The sequence below is a fragment of the Lithobates pipiens genome, unplaced genomic scaffold, assembly GCF_037356315.1.
Source record: "Lithobates pipiens isolate NorthernLeopardFrog02 unplaced genomic scaffold, aLitPip1_a1.2 Scaffold_3, whole genome shotgun sequence".
Classification (NCBI taxonomy): Eukaryota; Metazoa; Chordata; class Amphibia; order Anura; family Ranidae; genus Lithobates; species Lithobates pipiens.
The window spans coordinates 39680542-39703104 of record NW_027507790.1 but is presented as its reverse complement, the minus strand read 5'-3'; the positions used below and the strand labels follow the sequence as shown (position 1 = coordinate 39703104).

The 22563-nt window shown below is 48.0% G+C and overlaps 1 protein-coding gene across 1 annotated transcript in view; it reads right to left on the bottom strand.

The window, feature by feature from the left end:
- Positions 1-1190: 1190 nt before the first annotated feature.
- The window catches only part of DRG1 (developmentally regulated GTP binding protein 1), a 31781-nt gene continuing 10408 nt past the window's right edge, over positions 1191-22563 (bottom strand). Inside the window, exons 6-9 of the mRNA XM_077461501.1 lie at positions 22433-22563; positions 22189-22356; positions 12975-13097; positions 1191-1399 (exon numbers count right to left, since the gene is read on the bottom strand). Of these exons, the coding sequence (XP_077317627.1) occupies positions 1300-1399; positions 12975-13097; positions 22189-22356; positions 22433-22563 (522 nt within the window). The 3' untranslated portion in view covers positions 1191-1299. The remainder of the gene's footprint in view (positions 1400-12974; positions 13098-22188; positions 22357-22432) is intronic.

Sequence of the window (22563 nt, the reverse complement as noted above, 5' to 3'; positions counted from 1 at the left end):
TGCTGCACTGTGATAAATTTGGTGGGTCCCGGGTCACTTTGATCTTCACCTGGTCTTCCTTCCAGGTTCTGTGCCTTCGTTCACTTGCCTGGGCCGGGCTATGTTGCTGTCACTTCAACACATGCTCATGCGCATCCTGTCTCTCTCTCATCCTCCCTCTATTTAAATTTGCTACAACAAAAAATGAAAAACAAAAATGTATTTTTTTAATAAAAAGCCCCACCATAATCCTTGGCAACCTGGCCCATTACTTTCTTAATCCAGCTATGTACCATCTGAATACCGCAGCTGAAAATCGAGACTCATCAGATCAGGCAACGTTTTTCCAATCCTCTATTGTCCAATTTTGGTGAGCCTGTGTAAATTGTAGCCTTAGTTTCCTGTTCTTAGCTGACAGGAATGGCACTCAATGTGGTCTTCTGCTGCTGTAAGCCCATCTGCCTCAAGTTTCAATGTGTTGTGTGTTCAGAGATCATATTCTGCATACCTTGGTCGTATTGAGTGGTTATTTGAGTTACTGTTGTCTATCATCTGGAACAAGTCTGCACATTCTTCTCTGACTTCTACAAGGAAATTTTGTCCACATAACTGCCGCTCACTGGATATTTTCTCTTTTTCGGACCATTCTCTATAAAGCCTAGAGATGGCAGTCCATGAAAAGGCCTATAATTTTTATGTTATTTTATTTGTGCTAGGTTGAAAAGACGTCCATCGAATATAAAAAATAAATAAAAATTAAAAAAACCCAACCACTGTATCCACAGAACTTTAAACACTCAATGAAAAAACACAAGTGGATGGAATGGTTAAAGCTGAGCTCCAGATTTTAGTGATGTTTATATAGTTGGTCCAAACAATTTACTTCACAAAGACATGCAGTGGCTCTCAGCACTGTATGAACTTGTATGTGGTCTCAGCTATACACACAGTGCTATATACTGTATGTCACTGATGTTTCATACAGTGCCAAGAGCCACTGCATGTCTTAGTGAAGTAGTTAATTTGGTCCAAACAATTTCAATAAAAGCTACAGATCAGCTTTAAAATGATCCAAAGTACAGCAGTAGCATGTAAGGAAAGGTCTACTTTAACTGGCACCATAAATGCAAAAAGGAGTAAAACAGCCCAGTCTCCAATACTATGTAACCCCAAAAATCATCTCAATCTCCTCCCAGACAATTAACAAAATACAATTTTAAGCAGAATTTATTGACACTGATATTTACAAATGGGGGAACAGGCTACAATATTTAGCATATGTGATAACAGCCAATGATAAAATGTGGCGGAAGGTGAGAATTATTTCTTCACAATCTGAATGACATCCTCATCTTCTAGGACATGATCTTTACCGACTTTCTGTGGGTTGTGCTTGACAGAGGATCCCCATACTAAGGCACTGTGGAGAAAGGCAAAAATTATATTTTTGCAACTTTGACATGTTAGTAAAATTGTACATAATCACCGAAACGACTTAGTGTATCCAGACAAATTGGGCTTTCATGGCACTAAAAAATTTATATATATATATATATATATATATATATATATATATATATATATATATATATATATATATATATATATATATATATATATATATATATATATATAATTTATATTCATTACACATACACTCTCACTACCTAAAATACACTGACCCCAACATAGACCGAAGCCAGATCTAGCATTTCCCCAGCTTCTTCCACCAATGACAGGCAGTTGGACACCGGCAAATCCCATATATATCCATCGCACACCTAGCTAGTTTCAGCTTTTTATTTTTTTTATTTTTTTTAGGTGATGTGCCTCTTTCCCCTATGGAGTTTTTTTGTATGAGGATGCTTCCATAAATATTTTTGGCTGTGGTGTAGCCATTGTGGCTGCTTCTGCGGTATCTGGATCAGCTGGCTCCACATCTGAGCCTTGATTGAGGGATCGTGGGCACTTAGATGAAGATGTGATGCTAGAGGTTTACCTTGACACATGGTGCACCATGCTGAATTAGCAACAGGGTGCTATGCAGGTCAAGGACCATGGTCTGCTGATGGCAGATCCCTGTACCTGAATATCCCTTCAGGGAGTATGCCCACGGAGGACACAGCCAGGATGCCTCATTTTGTGTATCCTGTCCAGAGTGAAATGTCAACTGCCACAGTAGGTGTAGGCTTGTGTCCTTTAAATTGGCCCTGGGTGTTGGAATCGCTGAGTAGCATTGGGCGTTTAAATTTGGAGCCATTTTTTGGCCAGAATCCAACACAAGTCTCTTGCGTCTGGCAGTCATCCACTTCAATGGGCATGTTCCTTTTTCCGGAATGCTTAGGCTCGGTTCACACAGGGGCGACACGACTTCAGGACGACTTTGTGAGGCAACTTGAAGACAACTTGAACATGACTTTCAGACACGACCTGGGGCGACTTACAAGTCGCCCCAGGCCAGGCGACTTTTGCCGTGGCCAATCAGAGAATGAGCTCTGAAGGGGGAACTCCACGCCAAATTTCTGAAAAAAATTTGGCGTGGGTTCCCCCTCCGAGAGCATACCAGGCCCTTAGGTCTGGTATGGAAAAAAAATCGGCGTGGGGGTCCCCCCCAGATCCACACCAGACCCTTATCCGAGCACGCTACCCGGCCGGCCAGGAAAGGGGGTGGGGACGAGCGGGCGCCCCCCCCCCCTTTTGAGCCGTACCAGGCTGCGTGCCCTCAACATGGGGGGGTGCCTTGGGGGAGGGGGGGCGTGCGGCCCCCCCCACCCCAAAGCACCTTGTCCCCATGTTGATGAGGACAAGGGCCTCTTCTCGACAACCCTAGCCATTGGTTGTCGGGGTCTGCGGGCGGGGGCTTATCGGAATCCGGGAGCCCCCTTTAATAACCCCTCTTCGGTTCTTCTGCCGGGCCACCGCGCCTTCTTATAGCTCTTTTACAGGCGGTGGCCCGGTCTTCTGTCGCCGCTGCCGCCTTCCGTTCTTCTCCTGGAGATGTTGAATCGACATTCTCTTCGGCCGCAATGCCAGGGACGCGCTGTGCTGCCACTTATATAGGGACAAGGGGCAGTGTCACATGGCGACAGTCCCAGCATCCTCCGGGACTGTGACATCGTAAGGGGGCGGGGTCGCCATGTGACACTGCCCCTTGTCCCTATATAAGTGGGGAGGGAGGAGGGAGGAGGGAGGAGGGAGGAGGGAGGAGGGAGGAGGGAGGAGGAGGAGGAGGAGGAGGAGTTCTCCTTGGAATCCATACCAGACCTAAGGGCCTGGTATGCTCTCGGAGGGGGGACACACGCCAAATTTTTTTTCAGACATTTGGCGTGGAGTTCCCCCTTCAGAGCTAATAATTCTGTCAAAGTCTCCTCCGTATAGACAGAGATCCGACTTGGAGGCGACCTCCATTGAAATCAATGGGTACAAGTCACCTACAAGTCGGATTGAAGTAGTACAGGAACTTCTTTTGAAGTCGGAGGCGACTTCAGTAGCGTGCATTAAGACGGCTCTCATTCACTTACATTGATTTTTAAATGTTGTCCGACCTGAGGCGACTAGGGGCGACCTGAAGTCGGATCGCAGTCTCCCCTGTGTGAACCGAGCCTTACTCGTAGCCAGCAGCAGCAGCAATCCAAGGCTCTGCCCCAAAGTACAGCACAGTAAGCCATTGATGCCTACCCTGGGTGCAGCAGCCTAAAGCGCCTGGCATAGAAGGCATAACCCTTCCCTCTACACAGCAGCAAAGTTCATAAATAACCCTGTGGTGGGTTGACCACTGATGTTGCCCTGGCTGCTGATACACTGTCAAGGAAGATCCCCACTCCCCTTTAGAGGAATTGGACTAGAACAAGTTGCCTTCAGCTGAAATTTCATGCAGGCTTACGGATACTATTGTTACTCTCATTTGTCCCGTTTAGCATTACAGCCACCTGGGTTGTCTGCTCACTCCATGGTCTCTCACAGGGGATCCCTATAAACACACAAGTCTGCCAAGACATTTTCAGTCCACTTACTCTTAAAGATTATGTAAACTCAGCACCTCAAATGATCCTTTTTAATAAATCCTGTGTGCTACACCTTCCCATAACATTCTGCATTACTCTTTGCCCCTTCAGATGTTTCTTACTGTTTTCTCAGGTGGTTGTAAAAGTGTTGGAAGTGCACTTCCTTGTAGCAGCCAGCATATCTCAGCTACTGTCTTCTGAGGCTGCAGTGTAGATTACTTCCACCCTTCCTGTTATTCTCTGCTGTTATCTCACACACGCACAGTTTTTTTGCAGCCAATGGCTATAGCAACCATCTCCCGCTTATCAAGACACAGACAATGGGCAAATATTTCAGCACTTGTTAACTGTGTAGGGCTTTTTTAACCTTGTAAAATGCAATTGATTATATAATGCAGCTGATCTTCTTGCTCTGGGATGCTTTGTAATGTGCTGAGGTTTATACCCCTGTGACGTTTCAAGTCAAATGGGGTGTTTCAGGAACTGACTGACTGATCTCTGAAAGTGCCACAGAAAGAAGATGCACATTTATCAACGGACTAACGGCACAATGAGCATGCCATTAACGAGGCAAGAATAAGCGCATGCAGTGACGTCATGAAAACAAACCTGACAGATTACAAGCAAACTGAGCAGGTTAGGATCAATTCATAAAGAGCAATAAGTACAGTGCTTATTGGTGACTACATCTGGGGAAACTTATCAAGGAGGGTTTACAATCACTTTAAGAGCCTTGCAGGTATGGTGACTGGCCTCTGCCTAAAAATAGTATTTTTGTACTCACCGTAAAATCCTTTTCTCTGTAATTCACCGACCGACCTCTCCTCTCTGTAACTAAATGGGTTGTCAGCCATATCACTGGAGATACTAGGCAAAGTTATAATACAACACTTTAGAACTTTTAGTTACGCTCATGGGGCGGTCCCTAGGCCACAACCCCACAGCCTGCTCAGGCAGAACTCAGTATGTCAACAAGCAGCATAAAGTAAACAGGAAAAAAAAAAAAGGAGGGACGGGTGCTGTGTCGGTCGGTGAATTACAGAGAAAAGGATTTTACGGTGAGTACAAAAATCTTATATTCACTGACTGACCGCTCCTCTCTGTAACTAAAAGGAACGTCCCCAAGCAGTGCCAAACGAGGGGTTGGGGAAAAAAAAAAAAAGCACTAAAATCTCATCCACCATGGCAAGTAGGAACTAGTGAAACTAAACCCACAAAAAAAAAAAAAAAAAAAAAAAAAAAAAACACAGCAGTGTATGGAAAAAAACACCACCACATAACCGGGTATCAACAGGAGAGATCCCCAAAACCGCAGCCATTTGCGGAAGCAATGCAACAGTGCATTAACAAAAAACAGTACTGCGTTTTTATCAAAAAACCAGGAAAAAATATCGATTGCATATAAAATTGCAACTACACGGCCGCCTGCAAAAAACAGGCATCAGCCGATGCACTGACGTATACCTTGTAGAACTTGGTAAACATATGGACAGACGACCAGGTCGCCACCTTACACACCTGATCGACCGACGCTTGGTGTTGGAAGGCCCAAGATGTTCCGATTGCCCTTGTAGAGTGAGCCGTGACCGGAAAGGGGGGCCCTTTTAAGACGTAGGCTTGTACTACAATCTGTCTGATCCACCTGGAAATGGTGGCCGACGAGACCGCCATACCATTCTTTGGACCAGCCACCGAAACAGTGAGTTCTGAAAGGGAGCCGTGGCAGACAAATACACCTTCAGAGCCCTAATCACGTCGAGAGCGTGAAGGGCCACCTCTTTGGGGTGCTTCGTCTTAGGACACAACGATGGTAATACAATGTCCTCATTGATTTGAAAAGCCGAGACCACCTTCGGTAGAAAAGGACGGTTGCGGACGCAACACCACCTTACCCCTCTGGATGACAAGATAAGGTGACTTGCAGGACAAGGCTGCCAATTCCGAAACCCTCCTGGCCGATGTGATGGCCACTAGAAAGACCGCTTTCTGGGAAAAAGTCAACAGGGGAATCTCCCTGATATTTTCAAATGGTGGCTTTTGAAGCGCCAACACCAGGTTCAAATCCCATGGGGGCAACGGAGGGACAACATGTCGCACCCCCTGGACGAAGGTAGTCACTAAGGAATGTGATGCCAGGGGTCGTTGGAAAAAAAAAATAAATAAATCATCCAAAGCTGAGATTTGCCCCGTGATGGTGCTCAATGCCAATCTCTGGTCTACTTCTTTCTGGAGAAACAGCAGGATCCTTGCTATGGAAAAGGAACGCGGATGCCACCCCTTCTCCTCACACGGAGATGTAGGCCTTCCAAGTACGATGGTATATCTTCCGGTTCCTCAGCACCTAGCTCTCAATAGCCATGCCGTTAAAGCCAGCGATGGTAAAGCAGGATGAAAGATTGGACCTTGAGATAGGAGATCCTCTTGCAACGGCAGTCTCCAGGGAGCGTCTGCCACCACCTGGTCTGCGTACCAGGGCCGCTGAGGCCAATCTGGGGCAACCAGGATTACTGGAATCCCCTCTGCTTCCACTCTGCGAAGCAGACGTGGCAACAGTTTCAGTGGCGGAAAGGCGTAGATCAGCTGGTACGGAGCCATCTGCCGCGTCTGCCCACGGATCTCTTGTCCTGGACACGAATCTCGGCACCTTCCGAATGAGACGGGAGGCCAATAGATCCACATCTGGTGTGCCTCACTTCAGGCAAAGCAGCCTGAATATCTCCGGATGCAATGCCCATTCTCCTGGGTCCAGCATCTGTCGACTCAGATAGTCAGCCTGCCAATTTTCCACCCCAGGGACGTAAATGGCAGAGCGGTGGGTAGAGCAACACGTACCGGCCCCAAGTATGTGAGCGACCTCCCGAGCAGTGGCTGAGCTTCTTGTTCCCGCTTGGTTATTTATGTATGCCACAGCCATGGCGTTGTCAGACTGTATCCTGATCGGATGCCCTTGAAGACTCATCGACCATGTGTGGAGGCACAGCCTGATCGCTCTCAATTCGAGCAGATTGATCGGCAACTCGGATTCTTCCATCGACCAGAGGCCCTGAGCCGCCTGAATCCCCATCATTCCACCCCAGCCAGATAGACTGGCGTCCGTAGTGATCACCGTCCATTTCAGAGGAAGGAACGATTTTCCGGACAATCATCGAGGACCTCAACCACCAGATCAGAGAGTCCCTGACTGGCTGGCTCACCTGGATCTGTTGATCCAGGGACAACTGAGATTTGTCCCATTTCAACAAGATCTCTTTCTGCAGTACTCTGGTGTGGAACTGGGCATAAGGTACTGCCTCGAATGAGGCTACCATGAGTCCCAGTACTCGCATGCAAAAGCGGAGCGATGACCACTTGCGGTTCATCAGTAGATTGACCACAGATCTGAGAGTCTGCAATTTGTCTGAAGGGAGAAAAACTCTCGCTTCTCTGGAGTGCAATAGCAAACCTAGGTACTCCAGACGCTGAGTCGGCACAATCATCAACTTCTTTAGGTTCAACAGCCACCCAAATTCTTGCAGTGTCTACAGGGTGATCGCCACATCATCCTCTAATTCTGAGGCAGAAGATGCTCTCAGGAGGAGATCATCCAGGTAGCCCAAGATCACGATCCCGCGTTGTCGCAGCAACGCCAATACTGGAGCCAGTACTTTGGTAAAGACTCGAGGGGCTGATGCCAGGCCAAAGGGAAGAGCCACAAATTGGTAGTGGGCTTCCTCTGACTGTATGTGCAGGTACGCATCCTGGATGTCTAATGACGCCAGGGAGTCCCCTTGATGGAGTGCAGCGACTACTGAGCGAACTGATTCCATTCTGAACCTCTGCACTTTTACAAGATCGGACGTACCCCTTCCTTCTTGGGAACCACAAATAGATTGGAGTAGAATCCCTGGAAGTGTTCCGATTCCGGAACTGGTACAATCACCCCCCGATTCAGCAAGTCCCTCCCCACCCCACTCCAACAGGGCCTCCCGGCGAACCGGGGATACAGGTATGCTGGAGGGGAAGAATCTGTTTGGCGGCCAAGAGAGAAACTATCTTGTAGCCTGTGGAAATCAGGTCGCAGACCCATTGGTCAGATAACCGGGAGGACCACCGGGCTGCAAACTCCCGAAGGCGACCCCCCACCTGAGGCATGGATGGGGCAAACCTTCATGTGGTAGCACTTTTGTTCGCAGGCTTGCGGTTCCAGGGACGTTTTTGACCATCCGTGGGTGCCCTGTCGGGCTGGGGATGTTTTGTCGAAGCACCGGGCGGACGAAAAAGCCGTTTGTGAGCGGAAAAAGAGGGCCCTTGCCAGCGGCGTGGCTCCTTAGCCTTCCTGGCCTGTGGGAGTAGAGTACTCTTACCACCAGTGGCATTTTTAATAATGTCATCCAACGAGGCTCCAAAGAGCCGGTCGCCAAGGAAGGGAAGATCCGTCAGGGCTTTCTTGGATGCCTGGTCAGCAGACCAGCATTTGAGCCAAATCAGGCGCCTCAGCACCACAGCTGACACTGAAGCCCTGAATAACAGAGGGAGAGTATCCAGGGCCACGTCACAGACGTACTTAAGGCCTTGCACTAGTTGTTCTGCTAGTTCCACGCAGACAGGGGAGGCCTGTTGCTCTCCCAATTCGCAGTGCAAAACTTTTGCCCACTCAGTCAGTGTCTGCGACACCAGTGCGGATGCCAGTACTGGTCGCATGGCTGACCCCACAACCGTAAACAAGGAACGAGCCACCGCCTCGGCCTTCCTGTCCGTGGGATCCTTGAATGCAGGAGTCCCCTCAACCGGGATTCGTGGTTACTTTGTTTAACCTCTATACTGGGGGGTACACGACCGGAGGAACAAAGGGGTAACACCACCATGTATTTGGGGACTGAAAAGGTCTGTTGCGGGAGACCCCATTCCTTGTAAATTAACTTGTCAAAATAAGTCAGATACGGGAACACCTTAGATGAACGTGCTGGCTTGCGGGACCCAATAGGGACCGGTACATCAGCAGAGGGATCCGCTGGCTCCTGAATCTTCAGGGTATCACGCACAGCTGTGATAAGTGCTCCAACTAGTGCTTTATCGCGCACGGACCTAGACGGGGACTCATCCTCACGGTCCTGATCAGCGTCATCTGACAAGACAGAACAGGGGTCACCAGCCTCAGCAGGACCCAAGTCTGCCTCAGAGCTCTCCCCAGAGGATGGCCGCTTTTTAGCACCTTTCTTCACACTTACCGCCTCTATCTTGGCAATGAACGAATTGAGGACCGCCTTAAGGGTGTCCATAGGGACCACGCAGTCCGCAGGTGACCCGGTTGCAATTTCCCTCGATTTCAGGGGAAGAAACACCAGTTTCTGAAGCCATGCTGACCCTACCCTGTCTGCCACCCGAAGGGGACTTAGGACAGTGACATTCCCACCCTCCTGCTGCCGCTGGCTGAGAGGCTCCAACCCGCTGGACTCACCACCCTGGACCGTTCCGCACTGTATTACCGCAATGGCTGGTGATCCCCAGCGTTCCCAGATGCAGAGATAGCAGAAAACTGTGTCGGTGGCCGGCCGGTCACACAATTGGTGAACGATCAATGGGCGATCAAACATGTTCAGAACACAGGATAACCTTCCCAGCTCCCTGTGATGACCAAACAGGAAGTAGAGGGTACAGGGGCGGCTGCTAGAGCACAAAAACGTGGTCCGGCTACAAGAAAATGGCCGCCGGTGTTCTCAATAGGGAATCACCAGGAAAATGGCCGACTGAAGCCAGTCTGACCCTTGCCCATACTTAAAATGGCCGCAGAACAGCGCTATGAGGGACTAGAGAGAACATGTGGCAGGCACAGTGCTGCACCAACACAGGGGCATGACTACACAGGCATCCAGCGGGACTAAGCTTCAGGACCCAGCACAGCTAAAACCCCCAGGTGAGAGCCCAGACACACACACCACTCAGCACAACTACAGACCCCCCCACCCCGTGAGGGGGGGAAAGGAGGGGAGTTAGGGACAGGGGAGAGAACAGAGGGGCCCCCGAATCGACCTCCCAGGGAATGCCCAGCTGCTCCACCCTGCCAGGCAGGGAGAGCTGTACTTATCAGTCCTGAAGCTCGGAGACATTCCACGGTAGTAAACTCCTGATCAGTACAGGGAAGACTACTGGCCTCAGCATACTGTGACGCAGACATCAGTAGCCCGGTCATATGTACGCCCCGGAGCATAAAGCTCACAGACCTACTCTGGAGCTGAGGTATGTCGTGGCCTGCCGAGCCTTAGCTGTGACCTGCACACACTCGATGACCGGACTGGGGAGACTACAAGGATAAGTGAATCAGCCTGTCACCCAGCCGGCTGTTGATAGAAGATCACAGGATCATTCATCTTGCGCAAAAAGCCAAGCTTCTGCATCAAAAAAAAAAACACAGACCTATGGGCCCTCAGGGTTCCTAGGTCTTAGCTCCTCACTAGGCAAGAAAAAACTGAGTTCTGCCTGAGTAAGCTGTGGGGCTGTGGCCTAGGGGCCGCCCCATGGGCGGAACTAAAGGTTCTGAAGTGTTGTATTACAACTTTGCCTAGTATCTCCAGCGATAGGGCTGACAACCCATTTAGTTACAGAGAGGAGCCATGTCGGTCGGTGAATATAAGAGAAAAGCCATTTTCTCTGCTAAAAATATTTTGCTCAATCATATCCCCATTAAGGAGAGCTTCATACAAAAATGGATGGTCCCTATCGTGAAACCTCACCATCTCCTGTCCTAGCAAGAAGCTTACAGTCCCTGTAGAGGATAATTCTGTCTTCAAGGACCCAGTGGATAAAAAAAAAAAAAAAAAAAAAAAAGGGTAGAGGCCCTCTTGTGGGCTTTTTCCTTGGCGGGCCCACCAAACACCACCAAAAGCTAGAGCTTTTACTTGTGGCTTTGCACTACTTCATGAACTAAATAGGTAGATTTGCTCCACCAAATCTCCAGGATGAGCCTTCCCTTCATTCATATGAAAAAAAGGTTCTCCAGTTTTTATAAATTCCCCTCTATACATTGTCCTCTAATAAAAAACATCTGCTAAGTTTATTCACATCCACCCAAATTGGCTCCTATGTGTTGGTCTGTATAACTATAGAAGACACGTTAAAGGCCAACTCCACTTACGTGGTGGATGGAGAGATTTTCCCAAAAGTCTGCACTAAGATACAAGTCACATTTTTGGCATCGCCTACAACTAAGACATACATTATATTCATTATGCAATTTTCCTTTAGATTTACCAAAACCATATGATGAGGTCAGACCCAAAACATTTTTCATTTGTATGCAGACAGGCCCTTGCACTACATTGTTGAAGGTATCTAAAATCTAAAATGAAAGTGAACAAGAAAATTGTATAATGTATAGCCAGCTTAAAAAGTGCAATTTTGAGAGATGTCAAAAGGGATGCAGACCCTGTCAATTTCCTCATTAGAGCCCTGCAGGTGCAGCAGCCAATTCATAATTATAAAATCTCTCGTACAGATTCAGGGCCGATTCACATTGCTGCGATGCGGGAACCATGCAAATACACTGTGGGTTCCCGCATTGCATGTTTCCCAGCCTCAGTCCACACTGCCCTATGTGAACTGCTGGGGGTGTCAGGTAAAAGTTAATGAGACCCCCAACACCCATACGATCCGATTCTGCTGCGGGGGGGGGGGGGGGGGGGGGAGTCCTGTGCGAGTTTGATGCAAATTCAGCTACGATCTTTATGGCTGAAATCGCATCACACACAGAGATCACGTGATTTTCACTGGGGTGCGAATCACATCCGATCTCTGACATCGCATCAGTGTGAACCACCCCTTACTCTGTTTTGTTTTTTACTCTGAACATGGACACAGGCAAACGGCTATTCCTTCGGAATAAAAAAAAAGGTAGGAATCTGCAACAAAGTTAGTTAAAATCCTTGCAATGTACACTGATCACCAAGAGGGGAATGTTTTATTTTTTGGATGGGGCTGGGGGGTGGGAGTCTCAACAAGAACAGAGTTGCCGTTTAAAGCTTATGGGAAAGTTAACCATTTGTAAAGTTCTGTGAAACATATACTATATGGACAAATGTTTGTGGATACCTGACCATCACACCTATATGAGCTTGTTGTACATACATTTCCAAAATTGATCATCTCATTCCCTAACCCCCTCCCCCAATGGGAATTGATATGGACTAAATTATCACACATATATATTTTCAGCTATAACAATTCTAACTCATCTAGGAATGCTTTTGACAAAATTTCAAAAACACAACATCTAATACGTACCCAGTTAAAATTCAGTGTACATTTGTGAGGTCAAACCAGGTCTGTGGATCTGGTTTTGTTTACTGGTGAAATCATGCTGAAACAAAGAAGGGTATTTCCAAACTGTTGCCACAAGGTTTGAAGTGCACAATAGTCTAGAGCAGGGGTCTCCAAACTATGACCTTCCAGTTCAGGAACTACAAATCCCATCATGCCTAGGCAAGTCTGTGAATGTCAGTTTTACAATGCCTCATGGGACATGTAGTTCCACAACAGCTGGAAGGCCGTAAGTTTGGAGATCCCTGGTCTAGAGCATGGGTCACTAAATGGCAGAACTGCAGTCCGAACCCAGACCGAGCGATGGTCCTGTTCAGAACCGCCATTTATTAGCGGTGTGAGCTCTCCCGCCGCTGTCCTCCTCACACAGCTGAGGATACTTACATAAAGAGGGGGCTGTAATGTGAAGGGTAGGCTAAAGACATTTACAGGGAGTCTGAGATTTGGACCTCTGCCGAAAGAAACTTCTACTTACTGGACCTCCGTAAATTTTAATTCAAGACCCCTGCATCTAAAAGAGTCTTTATATGATGTAACATGAACCACAAACCTTCCTGGAAACACTCAAACATGGTGGAGTGTCCACAAACTTCTGGCTATAAAATGTATAAGATGAATGCAGATTAACATTTTATATTGAGATTAACCATGTAAATGGTGTTTAAAACACCACTAAATCACGCCATCTTCAGTACTTACTATTTGAAATCTTTCATAATGTTTTTGTGAATTTTGGTGCAGAAATCATCCACTGTTGTGTGAGAGTCAGGAAGGACAACCGGTGAAGTATAGTCAGGTAACTGTCCCTTTGGCTTTGTGTAACTAAAAAAAAAAAAAAAAAAAAAAAAACAGCAACCAATAGATAGAAATGAGGAAAGCTGGAAATAAACAGTATGGTCACAGTAGCTACAAAATCTCTCATCAAATACAAGAGGAATAAAATAACTTCTTCTGAAAATAACAAGCCATAACAATAAGTTCCATGCTAAGCTGATGTAGTGCTTACTACCCCGGGGAACATTACAATTCCACAAGAGAAAAAAGTGTGAAAAAATTCCTGTCTGACCTCACCTTAAAAGGAGAACTACACTGCATCTGAGCATCATGAAACAAACACTTTTGCTTACATTTTTAATGCTTGAAGCAAACTCGCCCATCAATCCATTGTCTCCGTGTTTTATTTTGGAAAATATGGTATATTGATTCCCCCCCCCCCCCCACATACAAAGCATGGGTTACACACCAGAACATATTCTGCTACTCCCGAGTATGAAATCAGTACACGTGTTTACACATAGCCAGCCACGTAGAGTGGCCCAGAATCCAAGGATGTTAAGCAGCATAAATTATGCATCCGATTTCTTGACTGCCCATTACATTGACAGAGGCCCTACCACAAATACGCACATAATTAATCCATAATTAATGTCAGGAGCAGAGAGGAGGAGGCAGAGGGACACACAGCAGAAGAACTGTGTTGTAAATAGACAAGCTCCGTTCTGAGCTCTCCCTCCCCAACACATTTATCTCCTGTGTCAGGAAAACTTCTCAGAAGTTACTCATGCTAATAACAGAGGAACAAAGCACCAGAGAGGAACAACACAGAGCTTTGGAGAGAGATAAGTAACGTGTTCTTTTCTCAGATTACATGACTGGGGTTTACACTTTAACGACTGATAGAATTCACAAAATGTGATCACAGGCATTCTTTACATTTGTGATTGCCGTGTCCAATCACAGCAAATCACAAGTGTCACTGGACTGCGTGACCAAAAATAGGATTTTTTGTACTCACCGTAAAATCCTTTTCTTTGTAATTCACCGACCGACACAGCTCCTCTCTTAGCCATTGGGTTGTTTGCCCTATTACTAGGAGATACTAGGCATTCGTTGTAACAACACTCATAGCTCTCAGTTCCTCCCAGGGGGCGGTCCCTTGGGCAACAACCCTCCTGCCTGCCAGGCAGACTTCAGTATGTCAACAAGCAGTATAACAAAGATAAAAAGGAGGGGCAGCTGCTGTGTTGGTCGGGGAATTACAGAAAAGGATTTTACGGTGAGTACAAAAAAAATCCTATTTTCTCTTATATTCACCGACCGACAGCTCCTCTCAGCCATTGAGACATCCCAAGCAGTGCCAAACTAGGGTTGGGAAAACAGCATAGAACTTCATCCACCATGGCAAGTGGGAAATAGTGAAACTTTACCCACAAAAACAACAGTGCGTGGGAAAAGACCACCACAAAAACCAGGGTACCCTCAACAGGAGTGACTACCCATAGCCACACCAAAATTGCGGAATGTAATGCAACAGTGCATTAACTTAACGGTACTGTGTTTTTAAAGAAAAACCAGGAAAAAAAAAAAAAGGAAATATATATTGCATATCCAATTGCAACTACACAGCCGCCAACAAAACTTTGCTGCCAAAACAGGCATCAGCCGATGCAGACGTCTACCTTGTAGAACTTGGTAAACGCGTGGACAGACGACCAGGTCGCCGCCTTACACACCTGAGCGACAGATGCCTGGTGTCGGAAGGCCCAAGACGTTCGATTGCCCTTGTGGATTGGGCCGTGACCATAAAGGGGGCACCTGCCCCTTCAAGGCATAGGCTTGTACTACAATCTGTCTGATCCACCTGGAAATGGTGGCCGGCAAGATCGCCATGCCTTTTATGGGACCAGCCACCGAAACAAACAGCGAGTCTGACTTCCGAAAGGGAGCAGTGGCAGACAAATACACCTTCAGAGCCCGAACCACGTCCAGAGCGTGAAGGGCCACCTCCTTAGGGTGCTTCGGCTTAGGACACAGAGATGGTAATACAATGTCCTCATTGATGTGAAAAGCCAAGACCACCTTCGGTAGAAAAGACGGTTGCGGACGCAACACCACCTTATCCTCGTGGATAACCAGATAGGGCAACTTGCAAGACAAGGCAGCCAATTCCAAAACCCTCCTGGCCAATGTGATGGCCACTAGAAAGACCACTTTCTGGGAAAGAGTCAACAGGGAAATCTCTCTGATATTTTCAAAATGGCGGTTTTTGAAGCGCCGACAACACCAGGTTCAAATGGGGGCAACGGTGGACACACCGGAGGGACTACATGTCGTACCCCCTGAATGAAGGTACTCACTAATGAGTGAGACGCCAGGGGTCGTTGGGGGAAAAAAAAAAAAAGACAGCCAAGGCTGAAATTTGTCCCTTAATGTTGCTCAAGCCAATTTCTGGTCTACTCCTTGCTGAAGAAACAGCCGGAGCCTGGATATTGAAAAAGAGCGCGGATGCCATGCTTTCACCTCACACATGGAGATGTAGGCCTTCCAGGTACGATGGAATATCTTCCGGGAAGAAGATTTGTCCTCTTAACATAGTTGGGATCACCGAGTCCGACAGGTCCTGGTACCTCAACATCTGTCTCTCAATAGCCATGCCGTTAAAGCCAACGATGGTAAAAGCAGGATGGAGAATCAGACCTTGAGACAGAAGGTCCTCTCGCAACGGCAGTCGCCATGGAGCGTCTGCCACCAGACGCACCAGGTCTGCATACCAGGGACACTGAGGCCAATCTGGGGCCACCAGCATTACCATAAGCCCCTCGGCTTCCACTCTGCGAAGCAGGCATGGTAACAGTTTCCGTGGAGGAAAGGCGTAGATCTGCTGATACTGATCCCACAGAGCCAGCAGCGCGTCTGGCCACGGATCTCTTGTCCTGGACACAAATCTTGGCACCTTCCGATTGAGACGGGAGGCCAGAAGATCCATGTCTGGTGTGCACCACTTTAGGCACAGCAACCTGAATATCTCGGGATGCAATGCCCATTCTCCTGGGTCCAGCATCTGTCGACTCAGATAGTCCGCCTGCCAGTTCTCCACTCCCGGGATGTAAATGGTCGACAGGGCCGGTACGTGTCACTCTGCCCACCAAACTATGTGAGCGCCCTCCCATGCAGCGGATGAGCTTCTTGTTGCCCCTTGGTGATCAACGTATGCCACAGCCGTGGCGTTGTCTGACTGGATCCTGATCAGACGCCCCTGAATTCTCATCGACCAAGTGGAGAGCCATAGCCTGATCGCTCTCAACTCGAGCAGATTGATCGGCAACTTGGATTCTTCCGTCAACCAGAGGACCTGAGCCGACTGAACTCCCATCACTCCACCCCAGCCGGATAGGCTGGCGCCTGTTGTGATCACTGTACACTTCTGAGGCAGGAACGATTTCCCGGACTGAATCACTGGGGACCTCAGCCACCAGATCAGTGAGTCTCTGGCCGACTGGCTCATCTGGATCTAACGATCCAGGGACAACTGAGATTTGTCCCATTTTGTCAAAATCTCCTTCTGCAGGACTCTGGCATGGAACTGGGCATAAGGTACTGCCTCGAAGGAGGCTACCATGAGATCCAGGACTCGCATGCAAAAGCGGAGTGACGACCACTTGCGGCTCAAGAAGTTTTACCGTGGATCTGAGTCTGCAGTTTGTCTGACGGGAGAAAAACACTCGCTTCCATGGAGTCCAGCAGCAAGCCTAGGTACTCCAGATGCTGGGTCGGTACAATCACCAACTTCTTTAGGTTCAACAACCACCCAAATTCTTGCAGGGTCTGCATGGTGATCGCCACATCCTCCTCCAATTCTGAGGCGGAAGATCGTCTAGGTATCCCACGATCGCGATCCCCCGTTGCCGCAGCAATGCCAAAACTGGAGCCAATACCTTGGTAAAGACTCGGGGGGCTGATGCTAAACCAAAAAGGAAGAGCCACAAATTGGTAGTGGGCTTCCCCGACTGCAAACAGCAGAAATTTTGGATGCTGAAGGCATATGGGTATGTGCAGGTACGCGTCCTGGATGTCTAAGGACGCCAGGGAGTCCCCTTGATGGAGTGCAGTGACTACTGAGCAAACTGATTCCATTCTGAACCTCTGTACTTTTACAAAGTGATTGAGGACTTTTTTAGGTCCAAGATCGTAGTTCCCAAGAAAGAAGGGGTACATCCAAACAGATCTGAGTAGAATCCCTGGAAGCGTTCCGATTCCGGAACCAGTACAACCGCCCCACGATTTAGCAGGTCCCTTGCAGCCCCCAAGAAGGACTCCCGGCGAGCCGGGGATACGGGTATGCTGGAGGGGAAGAATCAGTTTTGTGGCCAAGAGAGAAACGATCTTGTAGCCTGTGGAAATCAGATCGCAGACCCATTGGTCGGATAACCAAGAGGACCACCAGGCTGCAAACTTCCGAAGGCGAACCCCCACCCATGTCTCGGGTGGGGGCAAACCTTCATGCGGTAGCACTTTTATTCGCAGGCTTGCAGTTCCAGGGACATTTTTGACCGTCCGTGGTCATCCTGTCGGGCTGGGGATGTTTTGTCGAAGCTTTGGGCGGACGAAAAAGCCGTTTGCGAGCAGAAAAAAAGAGGGCCCTTGCCTACGGCGTGGCTCCTTAGCCTTCCTGACCTGTGGGAGTAGGGTACTCTTACCACCAGTGGCATTTTTAATAATGACATCCAAGGAGGCTCCAAAAAGCTGGTCGCCAAAGAAGGGAAGATCCATCAAGGCTTTTTTGGATGCCTGGTCCGCAGACCAGCATTTTAGCCAAATCAGGCGCCTCAGCGCCACAGCTGACACCGAAACCCTGGATAACACAGGGAGAGTATCCAGGGCCGCATCACAGACGTACTTAAGGCCTTGCACTAGTTGGTCTGCTAATTCCACGCAGACAGGAGAAGCCTGTTGCTCTCCCAATTCATGGAGCAAAGGTTTTGCCCACTCAGTCAGAGTCTGCAACACAAGTGCGGATGCCAGTACTGGTAGCACGGCTGACCCCACAACCGTAAACAAGGAACGAGCCACCGCCTCGGCCTTCCTGTCCGTGGGATCCTCAAATGCAGGAGTCCCCTCAACCGGGATCGTGGTTACTTTATTTAATCTTGATACTAGGGGGTCCACGACCGGAGGAGCCGACCATTTTTTGAGAAGGCTCTCCTCAAAGTGGTAGCGCACCGCCATATATTTGGGGACCGAAAAGGTCAGTTGCAAGCGACCCCATTCCTTGTAGATGAACTTGTCAGAATAAGTCAGGTACGGGAACACCTTAGGTGAACGTGCTGGCTTGCGGGACCCAAAAGGGATCAGTACATCAGCAGAAGGATCTGCTGGCTCCTGAATCTTCAGGGTATCACGCACAGCTGTGATAAGTGCTCCAACAAGCGATTTGTCGCGCACGGACCCGGACAGGGACTAATCCTCCCTGTCCAAACGGTCCTGTTCAGCATCTGACAAGACAGAGCAGGGGTCACCAGGGACCCGAGTCTGCATCAGAGCTCTCCCCAGAGGACAGGGGCCACTTTAGTGCACCTTTCTTCCCACGTACCGCCTCCATCTTGGCAACAAGTTGAGGACCGCCGTCAGGGTGTCCATGGGCACTGCATAGTCTGCAGGTGACCCGGTTACAATTGCCTGGATTTCGGGGGAAGAAACACCAGTTTCTGAAGCCATGCTGACCCTACCCTGTCTGCCACCCGAAGGGGACTTAGGACAGTGACATTCCCACCCTCCTTGCTGCCGCTGGCTGAGGGGCTCTTTCCCGTTGGACTCACCACCCTGAGGAGCTCTGCGCTATCCAACAAGCAATGCCTGTAGTCCCTGTGGGCTCCCAGGTGCAGAGGAAGCAAAAGCTGTGTCAGTGGCAGCCGCTGCAAATAGCACCAAAACGCTCTGAAGTGTGCTCATGCTTCAATAAAATAGCCGTCCAGTACAAAGACATAAAACACAGGGAAAATGGCTGTGAGAGCACATGCTGCTGCTAGAGAACACTGAAAAAACATGTTGAGGCTTCCGGAAAATGGCTGCCAGTGTCCTGTATAGGAGAGCAGTAGGAAAATGGCTGATTAAGCCCAGGAAAGCATGCTTGCCCACACCTAAAATGGCCGTCAAAGCAGCTCCATGAGGCACAGTGAGAAAATGATGGCAGTGAACACAGCACTGTACAAGACATCAGCAAAGCCTCACAGACACCTTCCAGGGGCATGAAAAACAGGACCCAGGACACCGCTAGCCAGCGCAGCCCCCCCAACCCAGGTGAGAGCCCCCCGGAGAGCCCCTGTATAGGCACGCACACACTGCTCAGCAGCCACATGCAACATCTACCGGGAGGGGTGGGAGGAGAGGAGAGGTGGGGGACCCCCGAATCGACCTCCCAGGGAATGCCCAGCTGCTCAGCCCCACCGAGGCAGGGAGAGCTGTACTTACCAGTCCTGAAGAGCTGGGAGAGACATTCCATCACAGACTCACTCGCTGATCAGTACAGGGTGGCTTCTGGCCTGGCATACTGTGATGCAGACATCAGTAACCCGGTCATATGTATGCCCCGGGAGCATAAAAGCTCACTGACCCCCTCTGGAGCTGAGGTTTCATCGTGGCCTGCCGAGCGCATAGCTGTGGCCTGCACACGCTCGATGGCCGGACTGGGGAGACTACAAGGAGAAGGTTATCCAGCCTGTCACCCAGCCAGCTGTTGATAGTGGAACACAGGATCATTCATCTTGCGCAAAAAAAAAAATCACGCTTCTGCATAAAAATAAAAAAAAGCACGGACCGATGGGCCCGCAGGGTTCCTAGGTCCTTCTCCTTCACTAGGCAAAATAAAACCGAGGTCTGGCAGGCAGGAGGGTTGTTGCCCAAGGGAACGCCCCCTGGGCAGAACTGAGAGCTCTGAGTGTTGTGTTACAACTAATAGCCTAGTATCTCCTAGTAATAGAGCAAACAACCCAATGGCTAAGAGAGGAGCTGTGTCGGTCGGTGAATATAAGAGAAAAATAGATTTAAAAGATGGCCACTCAGAACGGCACCACCCAGCCATTGCATTAAAAATATCTGGTCCTAAAGTAGGTAAACTCCAAACTTTGTGCATATCAAATTCTTCTCATTGATTTTAAGAGGTTACCTGAGCCCTAAACAAACATGCATCCATCTTATTAATACAAGGCTTTATTTCACCTGACTAAAGCCTCGTACACACGATCGGATTTTCCAACGGAATTGTGTGTTGACAGACTGTTGGCCTAAAATCCGACCGTTTGTACGCGTTAATCGGACAATTGTTGGATTTTCCGGACAAATGTTGGATGGCAGGCTTATAAATTTTCCAGACAACAGTCTGTCAGATTTTCCCATCGCGCGTACACAAGTTTGTCAGACAAGTCCAAATTACAAACACGCATGCTCAGAATCAATGATCACCAAAAACAACATTAGTACCACCCTTTGGGCACCTTTTGCTAAAGTGCTGAAAAGCCACATAGTACGTCACTACGTTCATGTTTGTTGGCCGACAATTGTCTTGCATACAAACGGCGCACAAGTTCATGGCCAGCGCCCTTCGGACAAAAGTCTGACGCTTTGTCTGCAGAAAATCCGATCGTGTGTGTGAGGCTTAAGGGCTCTTCACACAATATGCAGAGACCTGTGTTTTTCTGCACTGGACAAACATAGGTCTCTGCAAAACACATAAAAAAAAAACCAAATAGTTTGTGTCTGGTTCACACCAAAACGCAGCTGTGGATTATGCAGCATGTCTGCAGTGCTCCACACCTAAACCCGAAGGAAACAGCAGGGCAGCACTGCTCTGCACTCCATGTGACAGGCAGTGGAAAGGAAAACAGAGTGGTACCATCTGTCCCAGTGTCCCAACAGCAGCAACGCAGATAAGGGGGCTATCAGGAAGACATGGATGGTGAACAGGAGGGAGCGATCGGTGAGAGAAGAGGGCTTCAGAGGAAAGGGCTTGTTCGCAGACACTGCAAAGCCACAGGTTTCTTTAAGACACACAGAAAACAATTGTTTTCTACTTGTCTTTTGTAAAACCAAAATGCAGTTGCGATGTCCCATGCGGAGTGGTTCAGGATTATGCAGCATGCCTGCATCTTCCCCCTCACAGCTCCGCACTGAAACGTAGACAAAACTGACAGCCCTGCTCTGCATGACAGGAAGTGGAAGGAAAGCAGAGCAGTGGTCTCAGTCTATGCTGCCTGCCTAATTTACCCTCACGTCAGATCATGGTTGGCATATTGCTGCCACTCTGGTATGTCTGGTGCAAGGGAGGAATGTTGCTGGGCACTGATGGACAGAATGGCGGCTCAGATGAGGACAGCAGAATGGCTTAGGGTACTGATGGCAGAGGACAGAATGGTGGGAGACACTGATGGTGGGGTACAGAATGGTGACCACAGATGAGGAAAGAATGATAACACAGGATGCGATGTCAGTATGCGCATGAAAACTTATGTCAACATGCATAAAAACCAAAGACTTATGTTACCACCAAAAGCATTACAATCATTTTTTATTACGAAGTATATAAAAAAAGACACACACAATTACCTCTCCGAAAAAGACACCTCGATAGCTTTCTCAAAAATACTATTATCCATAAAACAATGCTGGCAAACACCACAAAACAAATGGTGCATCCTTAAACATAAATCCAGTTCTTCTCTGAGAAGAAACAAATGCATATATGTTTAAGATTGCACCATTTGTTTTGTGGTGTTTGACAGCATTGTTTTATGGATAATAATAGTCCAGTCTTTTTGAGAGAGCTATCAAGGTGTCTTTTTATTTTTTATACTTTTTGTAATAAAAAAGAATATATCTTTAAATTATTGTAATGCTTATGGTGGTACCATAAAAGTCAGTTTTGCCTCAAACAAGATTTCCCAATATACAGCAACTTGAGGATGTTGGCACTGTTTACTACTATATTATTTTTTAGCACATTCCTTCACATGCATAAAAAAATGTATGTAAACTCGTCTCTGCAAGTAAAATCTGCACATTTTCCTCCATCAATTTTTAAGCACATATGGTGTAAATGAGGCCTAAACCACTCTAGAACCCAAATAATAATTTTACTCACATTCGCACCAACTTCAGATAATCCCAAATTTTTTCCAAAAGATCATCAAAATTCCAGCGATGATGGGCAGAAATTGGGACACAGTGTGGCACTTTGTAAATGACATCTAGCTCTTCCAAAGAAATCTGGTCAATTTTATTTAGCACATAGATGCAAGGAATAAAAACCCTGGAAAAAACACAAATTATGAAGGACTGAGAGTGCTTATATTATGTATCATGTAGCCAATTGTCTATACACATACCTGTTTCCCTCAACTACATCTATCAAGTCATCAGCTGTGGCATCACTGCGTAGCGTGATATCTGCGTTGTGGATTTTATACTCTGCCAAGATGCTCTTTACAGTCTCAAGGTCCAACTCACTCTGAGTACA